We start from the raw sequence: 12997 nt of genomic DNA, 5'->3' as shown, positions 1-12997 counted from the left end.
GTGAGAAGACACTGGTGTCATTTTATAATGAGTATTAGTGAGAAACAATTATATGAAGAGGGTAAGCATAGATTTGGGCAGTGTGGTTAGGTTTCCTAACCACACTGCAGGCAAGGTTTTCTACATAACTCTATAACTGTGGTGGATACTGAATAGGAGAACACATGTTGACAGGGAACACATCTAGGCATAACACCAGGAGGCGAATAGAACAAACTTCTTCAAGACGTATGTGTGATATTCCAAAGGAATTTTTGTGAGACGTGACGTGCAGGATTGTATTAGCCCCATTTAAGGTTCACCTATTCCATCCACCCACGTACGGCTTGGCAAGTCGGACACCATGCTCATCAATGTGCGAAGCCATCAGCCGTTCAGCGCGGGCACTCACTCGCCTGGCATTTCTCTCAGACGTGCCTGACAAGCCTCATTGCCTCGCTTTTGCAGCGTCTGCCCTGATATCAAATCTCAAGTGTTTTCAATTCGTTGTCAAACTTGCACATGCACATTATGTTGTGTCAACTAAAATGAGTGCTCCTCCCAAAAATGTCTTTGTTCTCCAGGAAGAATTCTCAAAGAGGTTGGTGACCTTGTTGAAAATAATAATTCAGAGACCACTGCTGTGACAGGAAAAAGAAGATAGGGAAACAACACAAAACAAGGGCTAGAATAGCTAGGCAGGCTGCGGTCGATCTGTGATGAAGGAAGCAGTGCAGCGCATGCAGCGTCATTAAAGAGACTGTTGCAGCAGTAATCAATTGACTGGTGCAGCTGTGTAACAGCATAGCACAGTGGCCATTGGTTCAGAGCCATAAGGCTGCCTTTAATGTATTGAATTTAAGACAAATGGAATGCTATTAATGTGGGATTGGTCTTTTATAGCTGAAAACACCAGCCAGAACCTCCTGTCTAACCACCCGATGAATGTATTGCTGCACAACAACAAGGGAAAGGTTTCACAGTATGTCACTTAAAAAATGATACATATCTTACATAACATACATATAATTGTTTTATGAAGTGGTTACAGATGAAAACAACTGATAACACTGACTGCACTGATCTACTCCACTCCACCCCCATCTCTCTACTCACCCAAATGGATTGGGGCTGCAGCAAACAGTCTGCATTGCAGCCATCATCTGTGCTCTAATATTAAAGCCAGTTGATCCTGTGACTGAGGTGGTGTGTTGTGACTTGTGTGAGTGACTTAAACGGTATATGTGTATGCATTATGCATGCATGTGTGCGTGCGTGCGTGCGTGCGTGCGTGTGTGTGTGTGTGTGTACAGCTATACATATGACATGTATAGGTTATGTACACTTATCTGTACCGTCACCGACTGTACATTGTGTCTCACATACAGTAGATACACACACACTTTGTACATAGAATAAAGTGCATATGCACATGAACACACTTAACATGCACACACTTAAAAATTCAAGATATAGTCTGCATGCAAAATATGTTGGTGAGATTGGAGAGACACAAACAGAAATATCTAGCACTCCCTGCAACGCAACATGGGTAAAGGGGAGCTGCATAATATTAATCAAGCAGACAACTGAAAATCACCTCCAAATATATATAGCCTGCATCCTGCATCCTTAGACTAACTAAATTGAGAAACGATGCAATCATGTTACCCTCCGGGGTCCTCAGTACTGTACTCTAACGTCGTTGAAGTAGGACTCATAATGTCATTGGAACCCATCTAAAAGAGCACCTCTGGGTCCCTTGACCTATTTACATCACTGTGTGTGTATATATATAGATATATGTAGATATATATCTATATTTAGATAGATAGATATCACATGGTTTTCACAACAAAACTAAATCACTAGTAAACAACAATTATTTTATTTATTATAGTTTTTTAAAGCAATTTAAGTTTAACTACTAGACTAGACTATCAGACAGTTGTCCTCTTGCCACCATGCACAGAAAGAAATAAAATACGTAATACAAAACATAAAATAAATTGCAACTGCCCATTTAGTAATGGTGGGGACAGCCCAGCTCCGGAGCAAGGAAAACAACCGTGCTCTGCAAAAACGGATCCACAGGCTTCTGACTGACCAAACTGAACCTGCAGATTGTTTGCGCATGCAGGCTACATTCAAGTGCAGAATACTCAATTAAAGGACTAACTTGCTGAATCATCCCAATTAATCTTAAATTAACTCCACCAACCATTGTGCCACACAGTTCATCTAAAAAAGACAGCTATGAAATATGAGCAACCAACCAGCAAATTAATTTAGCTAATCGGGGGCTGTTATTCATGAATTAGCTTGCTTTTTCTTATCATACGATCTGATTTATACAAATTACAGCTGAAATTTGTTTTTATTTTTTGTTGTTTCCTTGAGCAAGCCACATAACATGACTAGGTAGAAGATTATAGAGGCCTGTTTTAGACAGAATTCCCTTCTGAATCAATAAAGTATAACAATATATCTAAAACAAATCTCTAATCCAGTTTGTTTTGTTTTCAGTTTAGACTAACATTGCATGTTAAACCATTACACCTTATATTACTGCCTACAAAAAAATGTGTGCAGCAGCAACATACAATTCTCTATAACAGAAAAGTATCTCTGCCATGATCTAAGTCACTCCCTTCCTGTGGGATGGACAAACATATGTGAGACATGCAAGCTGTAGGTGTTGTTTCTCCAGTGGAAACTAAATACAAGTGTGTGACATAGTGTAAGAGTCATTCATTCCCATATTTAAACTAAGTTTAAGAATGGCCGTAAGTAAGGAAACCCATTCATGAAATTCTTCAGATGATGTGACGGAAAACCTACACATGTCTAATCGGTCCATAGGCGGAGCAGAGCGCTACATCCTCCTCCGTTCGTCCACAGGACGGAGCGTTTCCTCTCCTTCCTGTGCGAGAGGTCAGTGCCGTGGCTGTGATTTATACCATCTGGACCGGGAGCTTCGCTGACGTGGAGCTCAGAGGAGACATACTCGACAGGCTAGTGTAGACGCTCACTCTGCCTGTTCGAGAACCACTGCAGTACTGTGTGAAAGAGACGCTTCCCTCATTCCCCCTTTTCCAGGCACTAGCTCAGGGTAGCAAGAAGACTAGCACCACGACAACACCACTGTGCAACACAAGGCCTCTGGAAAATAATGCATGGCTTTACTTTCTTGTCCATCCCTTCCACGCCCTTCCCTTTACCCCTTGTCTGTTTTCCCTCCACCCACATGTATAAACATACAAGCCCCGTGGGCTGCAAAGACAACGCATCAGCAGAGCTGAGAGAACTTGAGTACAGTCCAACTGAAGGAAAGAAGCTTCTTCATTTTGTTCTCCATTCCAATTCTGACTAAAGGCTCATTTGTGGAAAAAGAACATCGGAAAAGTGGAGGTAGAATATTAGCTCATTTAGAGCAAGCAGACTGTCACCTTGACTCAGGAGGAACATAACATCAGGGGCCAAAGGGGTGGTTATCATGACTAACCACATCCCATGATTATGTCCATAGAGGAGCACGTCACTCCAAACAAAGAAACTGTCTATAAGGCAGTAGTAAAGCTGAAAAATAAATAACATTTAGCCACAGGCTTCGGAAAGTTTGGTTTTGGCAAGATTAACATCTGGGTAGTTCATTCACGTAAACCTACACCATTAAAATGCTTATAGCATTATACAGACAATTGAAGTTGGCTATAGGGCCGGAGCTGTGGGGGCTTTCTCTGCTAAATCCTCAACACGTTCAAACAGTTTCTGTCTGTGTGCATCACAGAAAAGGGGGTGCCACTCCTATTGTGAAGCCACAAACAGTGGGGCTTTGGACATGTTATGTCTTGGAGTGCCGCGCTGGGTCCTTGCCTGGCTCATTAACTAGATAGCTTATGACTGTCTGTGCTCTTATAAGACCACTGAAGCCCAAGTTTTATCTTCTATGAAACTTCTTTCGTGAGGCAATACAGCTCCTCAATAAACTACCCCCCCCCCCCCCCCCCCACCGTGCACACACACACACACACACACACACACACACACACACACACACACACACACACACACACACACACACTGTTCAGATTTATAGTTTGCTCCGGTTTTCTTTGCTAATTGATAACATTAACCGCGCTGTCTAGTCCCTCTGAAAGGGATGCAGCTTTACACAGGGTCAAATGTCTTTACTCGAATCTCAGGCCATTCGCAACCTAAATAACATAACTCATTTGTATTTTATATATATTTATTATTGATTTCATAAGCATACATTCGACACAACGAGCCTAGCTATTTAGATCGGGTTAGTGATTATAGCCCTTGTTCAGGCCTTTAATTAGTAGTTAGGTAAAAAACCTATAAAAGACAATACACATAATACATTAGTCAAATACAGATTTACAGCATAACTAACACATATAGCATTATTCATATTGCATGAATTCATATTTACCATTGGTCGGTGTGAGTCTGCTTAGATGCTGTGCATTGTTGATACACAGGTTTGGTTCTTCATGCACAATGTACATGAGGCTGGTCCCTCTTTGCTTTAGGAACTGAATCAAGTTAACCCATGCTAGATTATATGAAACTTCTCTGAGCATTCCTCAGCCTTTCCTTTGATTGGCTGTTTGTGCCAGGCCCTCAGCCATTGGTTAGCTTAAAGCTTTCCCCATGTGCTGGTTGTTTGTCACCTCCAGGAAGCAGTTGGGCTCTGGACCCAGGAAGTGAATCCAGCACATGTGCTCATGTGCTGTGGCTATTTGGAGACAGTAAAGATGTGCTCATCTCTGTTCCTTATCAGACCTCCTGCTGTGTCAGATGCTTGCGAGAGAAGCTGGTATTTACGGCTGGTGTCTTGTTTCACACCCTCTTTCAGTAAAGTCAGGGCCTTCTCTGGGGCACAGAAGTGACAATGTTATCTTTAGTCAGTAACTGCCAGGGTTTGGGCAGTTTGGTTACTGCATATTTATGTAGTGCACATCTTATCAATAGAATCCAACGCTGAGCCATATTCAGCGCCACACCTCCCACCAAAACCTATTCATAAACTTATGGAGAGGTTTTCTCTCATAACGTCATAAAGGGTTCGGATTACTTCAATACACGATTATCTGTGCAAAGGTTGGTTATGCAGAAAGGGTTCAGTTTCCATCAATACATGATCTGTGCAAAGTGAGGTTTCAGATAAACACAACACTACAATTATTCACCACCCAATTGGCTTGAAATGACTATTAAGTGGAATTGTAACATTGTTCTTTGTCAATCTTTGTTTGGTGAAACCTTATTTTAACCTTTTAAGTTTATTTAACATCCCATACTGTTAAATAAAGTTAATTTGTTTAAGGTTTTATTTAGAAGAGAAGCACTTACAACTTAGTGTTCTAAACAGTGATAAGAGGTTGGTTAGCCCTTTCCTGTCTGCTGATTGTAGATAAGATAATCACAAGGGGTTTTTGGTTAACTTTTACTGTTGGTGTTAGCAAATACCTGCTTTGATGTAAAAGGCCCCTGGATTTTTTACTTCTCTGTTTTAGCAAGCTCTCCACTTGACTACTCAAACTGGCATGCAAATTTATGGGTTTTAAAAGCGTTCCCTCGTTCTCCTCCCACCATGCTGTTCCGGGAGGAAGAGGTTTTGACACATCAATTGAACAATTTTAAATGTTTACACAACTTACACAATTACACCATACAACTGTTTTAAAACACTACACAAATTAATCGCACTGTCTCTCACTGTTCTATGACAGCTGCACTGCGACGTATCTGCTGAGTCCTAACAATTTTAAATGTTTACACAACTTACACAAAACACTACACAAATCAATCGCACTGTCTCTCACTGTTCTATGACAGCTGCACTGCGACACCTCCGCTGAGTTCTTCTGCCAGCTCGGTGCCCGCCCCCTGTTCCAGGGGAGGGCGTGTGTGTGTGTGTGTGTGTGTGTGTGTGTGTGTGTGTGTGTGCGCGCGCGTGTGCGCGACTTCAGCAGCCATCTTTTGGCTCCGTTGGATCAATGCAGGGGGGGGGGGTCATGTGTGTGTGCGCGCGTCATGTAGTTTTACTTATTCATGACGGATTCCGCAGTCACTGCATGGCTTCATTTTGACCTTTCCTTTTCTGCTCTGAACGTCCGTCCCCGGTGTGATGTTTTCACCGGCAGGGCTGATCGATAGAGCTCTGCAGATCTTCTGCCAACTCCCGCTCGGTTTGAGCTGTTGAGGAGTGGGTAGACCTAGCAATCCCAACATGACAATCTCCGCCCCGGTGTACTTTGAGGGCTTCCTCGACGGGGTGAAGGTTGGGCTAATGTCTGTTAAAACCCCCAGTTCGCCACTTTGGGTAGTGGTGGTTACTGGGGGACATCGCAGGGCCGGCATCACAGATTCCGCCCCGGTGAAATTCAGAGCGGGGTGATGCCTTCTACTGATGTCTGGTTGACCCCTGACACTTCTGTCCAGTTCTGTTTGACTGACAGGAGCGTCAGGATCCTGTTGTGGGTTTTGCCACTGCTCCGTGGCGGCTGACGTCCTGTGGTACCCCACGTCGGACGTAGGTTCCGCTGGGCTTTGTGGCGCCGTGATCAGCCGCTTCCTGGCGACTGTTTCCTGTACGGCTGTTGAGGGCGCTGATTCTTCTGCGTGGTCCGCGCAGGATTGATGCTCCTCTGGGTTTAGCACTGCTGTCCTGGCGTCCTCTGGGCTTCCTAGCTCCGTGTTGGGACTCTGCTGGGCTCTGTGGCAGGCTTCGTTGATGTCCTCCGTGCTAGCCACACGTAGAGGTTCATCCTGTGTGAGAAGGTGGTGGAACTGCCTGGCACCGATGGCGCTCTCATCAGCAGTTTCCGGTCCCTCCTCTTTGACCCCCACCCCAGCTGACGGTCCCCCGTTCTCCACTGGCTGGTGGTGTTTGACTCCCGCTGACTCAGCTGTCGGTGTTGGTGGACCCCCGCTCTCCACTGGTCCCATCAGGTGGTCTTTCGCCCCTGCTGGGTTAGCTGTCGGTTGTCCGCAGCCGATCTCCACATTGGTCAGTCGGTGGTCTTTCGTTAGTAATTTGAATTTGTTTAATTCTTTTACGAACATTTTGTAGTCGGCAAGCATTTTTATAGCTTTTTCCGGACTTATGAGAGTTTTATTTTCTTCCATTAATAAATGTAAGACTTTAAGAGTTTTCTCTAGCTCTTTTATCGCCATCGACCCTGTACAAATTAAGTTGTGTAATTTGTCAGATAGCTCAGTCCACTTTGGCTCTAATTTTATCCAAAACGCAGCCTTTACAAACTGTCTCATATTTTGGTATTTGTTAGTGTAGATTTTAATTTGATCTTCCACTTCTCCAGCGATTTGTGTCAATTTAGCTTCGATTAATCCTTCCGAATAATCTGTGGAGCTATCTACCACGTTTTCGTAAGCTATTTTGAGGTTCACAAATGCGGTTGCCTTTTCGGCGTTTGTATCCAGCACTAGACACTTAGACGCTAATTCATCGAATATTGATTGGTCTAATTTGCTTTTAACTTTTAACTCGTTGATTAATAAATCAGCCATTTTACTTCACCTATCAGGGTTTGACCCCCACCCCAGCTGACGGTCCCCCGTTCTCCACTGGCTGGTGGTGTTTGATTGGCCTGAATCGTTGGGATTTTAGTATTTTAATGGATTTATCACCACGGTTTTATAGTTTATTAGCTCTGACAAAGAGTTTAACCCGGATGGCGTTTGTTTAACGGTCCCAGATTGAGATAGCTTTAAGTATTTTATAGTTTCCTAACTATTTTAATACCCGCTCCCTTTGACAAGGTTTAACCCGGATGGCGTTTGTTTAACGGTCCCAGATTGATAGCTTTAAGTATTATAGTTTCCTAACTATTTATTAATACCCGCTCCCTTATTTGTTACAATCAATTCGTGTTTAGCATTTAATCTAGTCCTGTGTGCTGGACCCCCTGTGGTTTACATGCATGTTCCTGCTTAGGCCTGCAATTAACATATTTGGGGACTTTTATTGCCGACCCCTCCCTCTGCTGTGTTCAGCTTGAGAGAGTGCCTGTTAACCGTCACTGCCCATCCCCCGCTTATAGCCGGGTATGGTGTTCCAATGATGGAGGCTTTGAGGACAATTTACCTACCCCTCCCCCTGCTTTCTGCTTGACAGAATAAGTCAGGAGTGCCTGTTGCCACACTGCCCGTCCCCCGCTCTTTTAGCTAGGGGTGGTGTTCCAGTATGGAGGCTTTTGAGGACTAGGCTACTGCTAGTTTTAGCAGTTAGCTTTGGCGGCCATCTTTATCCTTGTTGAAAGCAAGAATTAACATGGTCCTAATGCTTCTTTGCTCCTAGCTACAGCAATCCACCCCAGATCAACGGCTGTTAGCTTGCTTCGAACCAGAGGCTAATAGTCTTTGATTTTGGAGTAGTTACCGAAACCCAGAGCACAGAATCATTAGTCCGCCTGTTTGTTAGTTATAATGACTTTCAGCTCAGTTCTTTAACGCCCTTTTATCTAAGTTTGCTGGCTCTCTGTCCGGAGCTCTGTGCGAAACATTGGATTTCTAGCTGTACTGTTTTTGCTGTTTAGTCCTATCTGTAGATTTAGCTCCAGGCCAATTTACCAACTATGCTTTGAGACTTTGCGTCTAGCTGTGATATTTCTACATTATAACTTTTTGTTTGTTTACAGTCAACCGTAATTATGATAATAATTACTATCTATGGTTTTCTACTGTTATGGAGTTTTAAATGAACCGTAGTTATGATAATAACTACACTCCGTGGTTCTTTACTCCTATGGAGTTTTGTTACAGTCGACCGTAATTATGATAATAATTACGCCGCTGGTTTTTTACTGTTCAGATTTATAGTTTGCTCCGGTTTTCTTTGCTAATTGATAACATTAACCGCGCTGTCTAGTCCCTCTGAAAGGGATGCAGCTTTACACAGGGTCAAATGTCTTTACTCGAATCTCAGGCCATTCGCAACCTAAATAACATAACTCATTTGTATTTTATATATATTTATTATTGATTTCATAAGCATACATTCGACACAACGAGCCTAGCTATTTAGATCGGGTTAGTGATTATAGCCCTTGTTCAGGCCTTTAATTAGTAGTTAGGTAAAAAACCTATAAAAGACAATACACATAATACATTAGTCAAATACAGATTTACAGCATAACTAACACATATAGCATTATTCATATTGCATGAATTCATATTTACCATTGGTCGGTGTGAGTCTGCTTAGATGCTGTGCATTGTTGATACACAGGTTTGGTTCTTCATGCACAATGTACATGAGGCTGGTCCCTCTTTGCTTTAGGAACTGAATCAAGTTAACCCATGCTAGATTATATGAAACTTCTCTGAGCATTCCTCAGCCTTTCCTTTGATTGGCTGTTTGTGCCAGGCCCTCAGCCATTGGTTAGCTTAAAGCTTTCCCCATGTGCTGGTTGTTTGTCACCTCCAGGAAGCAGTTGGGCTCTGGACCCAGGAAGTGAATCCAGCACATGTGCTCATGTGCTGTGGCTATTTGGAGACAGTAAAGATGTGCTCATCTCTGTTCCTTATCAGACCTCCTGCTGTGTCAGATGCTTGCGAGAGAAGCTGGTATTTACGGCTGGTGTCTTGTTTCACACCCTCTTTCAGTAAAGTCAGGGCCTTCTCTGGGGCACAGAAGTGACAATGTTATCTTTAGTCAGTAACTGCCAGGGTTTGGGCAGTTTGGTTACTGCATATTTATGTAGTGCACATCTTATCAATAGAATCCAACGCTGAGCCATATTCAGCGCCACACACACACACAATGGCTGAACTGTTCTCAACGGAATTATTTTTAACTGCTGATTTCCATTACTTACTGTATACTTAATGATATTGAAGTTGACAGTCATTTGCACACACAGCTGTCATTTGCATGTGGTTTGTTTGTTGTTATTGTTATATTGATTTGGGTGGCAATAATGTGATTTAGAGTTCTCTGACTTTGAGGGATTATTATCAGAATTGTTCTATAGTGCTATCTATAGTGCTATCTCATTAAAGATTCAGGTCAGTATAGTTGACCGATTCCATCATGGTATGGACCATGGAACCAGGAGAGATGGGGTGTGGGGTTAAGGAGGTGGGGTCGAGAAGGGTGAGACAACAGGGGGTTTAAATGCATTAGTGGGTAAGCCGACAGCCTGCCAACCTCGGGTTTGAATAAATCACAGTGATATATGGGATTAGATACCCTTTCACAATTCTGACATGGGAGGTGCATCGGTCTGTAGAAACTCCCTGGTTCTTTACAAGGATGAGACTGCCTGATAAGTCTGAACAAAAGAATGTTTCTGTTGATCTAGGGACTTTGTCTTTTTCAGGGTCCAACAGTCCTGATAATGACACACACTGTGAGCTTGACAGCAGACCACCTCGGGAAACGGGACCAAAACATGCTCAGAGAAGACATCCCTGGTGAAAACCTACAGTTCAAGGCTAATGTGAACCATTTCAGTAATCTGAAGACGCATAATAATACGTCACATAATGTGACGCACTGACGGTCAAAACATGCAGTAAAAGCATATCCTGAGAAAAACAAGCTACAAGGTGCCCTCAATGTTGACCAACAATGCTGACCTGTCCTGCAGTCTCACACACACACACACACACACACACACACACACACACACACAGCATCTCTTTTTCCCTTCAGTACATTGCCATTCCTCTCCTTGTCAGCACCTCTCCTTGTCACTCAGCACATGACAATCTTGGCACGCACGCACACACACACGCACACACACACACACACACACACACACACACACACACACACACACACACACACACACACACAGGAGGTGGGAACCATCATGAGAGTGATGGCAGATTTCCACTTTGTGCCAGTGATGACATATCATGTTATTAATTATTCTCAATTGTTTTTGACTAGCGACAAAGTTGTATAAGGAAAAGAAGTATAACATAAAGTGTGTTTGAGCTGCTGCTAGCTGCAGCAAGCATCTATTCTATTCTGTGCATGCTCTCCAGTCTCCACGACTCCACTCTTGTGAAGTGGAAGGGGGAGGTCATGCCTGCAGCCTACCACAGAAGTCACCTTCCTTCCACCAAGTAAACATGTATTTGGTATACTGTAGGTGTGTATTAGTAAATGCGGCTTTACACCCCTCATATCAGGATAATCACATGTAGCCTAATTATAATGATACCAGTCTTGTCACAGCTCAAATTAGCGTTAGTTAGTGTTTTCTTGGTAGGGGACCAAGTCGACTTAAGTGTTTTTGTGGTTGGTTGGTCATGGTGCAGCTGGAGTCATTTAACTGCACTAGATCTCCAGTGTCAGGCTCATTTTCCATGTCTGCCTGCCTAAATGCTGTGGGCAGCCCGCCAGCAGAACTGATTTGATGCGTCGGTCGGCCCGGTGCAGTATGCTACTATCAGGCTTTCTGCTTGGGACTGTGGGACATGAAAGCCTGATGATACGGATCTCTTGCACCTCTTGTCGAGCGAAATTCTAGGCATATTAGCGGTTCATTCCGCTCTTTGCGTTAAGCGCTGTCGACAATGCAAAGGGTTTCGACTTCCGAGAGCACATTTTGGGGTACAGGTCTGGTGGGTAGACTGCAGGTACCGATTTCAAATGATGGTTATTAAATCATGTGTTACTTACTATGTCATAAAGTCGAGAGAATAACCTCTCATGCACACGGGACATTCGGCAACATGAATACCAACACATTCACCATGTAGCTAAATGTAAAACGATGGCTTCATCATCTCGCTGTACATGTTCAATATTAAAATAAACTGCAGTACGGCAAGTAGGCTACATGCCCCCCCCCCCCCCCCCACACACACACACTCAACACTCTGCTGCTCTGACGGTATGACCCGTTTATTACACTATATCTGACATACAACTCACATTTCTCCGTTAATGACAGTTTCTCCTCGAAATCATTTTCAAGGTCCTTGTAATCCATTTTTTCCATTCAAACGATTCCAGTTGCTGTCATTCCTCAGTATGGAAGTACAGGAGATCAAACTCCCGGTTCGGTAGCTTACAGATCGCCAAAAACACACGCCCTTTGTAAATCCAACTGAAAAGTAACAAAATACCGCCGAGAAATACAAAGATCCGCTTCGACACGTCGCAGAATTATCTCTAATGTTCTGTTCTAGTTGTCGATGTCAGTGTTCCTTCCTTGATTATATTTTATACCGATTCCGGGAGGGTGTATACGCCGTATATTATACGACCGTCGGTCCTCCTAAAGTGAAAAATCAACAGTGAGATTGTGCTTCAGTAGGAGAAATCCTGCAGGGAGGGAGGGAGGGACAACATGATCCATGCGGGACAACCGCTGCCTCTCACACGGACTGTGCCATCTGTTGGGAAACGGGGAGAGGGCAGAAATCTTTTTTTACCTCGCAATATTTTTCGACTTCGAGCAATATTATATCTAATCTTATCTAAAGTAAACCTTTGTCATCCATTGCATTTCCTAATATCGTCTCTTCGTGCTCGTGCATTTGATCGATACAGCTGAAAACGGTCCAGTACAGTAGCCTATACAGTGAATGGTTGAATCCATCAGATGTCTGCCACCAGCTGATCTCGGACTCGCACACAGGCCCAGCCGCCCAGATTTGTACTTCGTCGTACGACGGACTATACACATTAAAGCGATATTTGCAAGGTGAGCAGAGCAGTGCGTGGTCAGACTCAGAGAGTAGTCTTTCAATTTCTGATTGATAAAACTTCAGCCGAGTAGCCTACTAGTGACTATGGTGCGTTTTAATCGTTTAGTTACATTAACTTTCCACTTAGAATAAGTATTAAAACTAGAAAAAGTGCCCTTCTGGGCACAGGTCTCCACCAGAAGGATAGGAATGTAGGACATTGCAGCTTGCCTTCATCTGGTGGTTGGATAGCAGGGCAACAAAAATAAACTAGAGAGACTGTGTACCAATTTGCGCGATGTTTGGACAAAATCTG

General features: G+C 43.5%; 1 protein-coding gene across 5 annotated transcripts in view; it reads right to left on the bottom strand.

Annotated features, from left to right (window-relative positions):
• LOC310858356 (uncharacterized protein) overlaps nt 1–12294 on the bottom strand; it is a 43286-nt gene extending 30992 nt beyond the window's left edge. For all 5 annotated transcript variants that reach the window (XM_083764462.1, XM_083764461.1, XM_083764463.1 and 2 more), the window contains exon 1: nt 11924–12294. In XM_083764462.1, coding sequence (XP_083620588.1) covers nt 11924–11990 — 67 coding nt within the window. In that variant the 5' untranslated portion in view covers nt 11991–12294. The remainder of the gene's footprint in view (nt 1–11923) is intronic.
• Between the last annotated feature and the right edge of the window lie 703 nt (nt 12295–12997).

This window comes from Protomyctophum parallelum (genome assembly GCF_964188405.1).
Source record: "Protomyctophum parallelum genome assembly, chromosome: 1".
NCBI classification, from domain to species: domain Eukaryota; kingdom Metazoa; phylum Chordata; class Actinopteri; order Myctophiformes; family Myctophidae; genus Protomyctophum; species Protomyctophum parallelum.
Note: the sequence above shows the minus strand (reverse complement) of the source record. Positions and strands in the feature narration are given on the sequence as shown.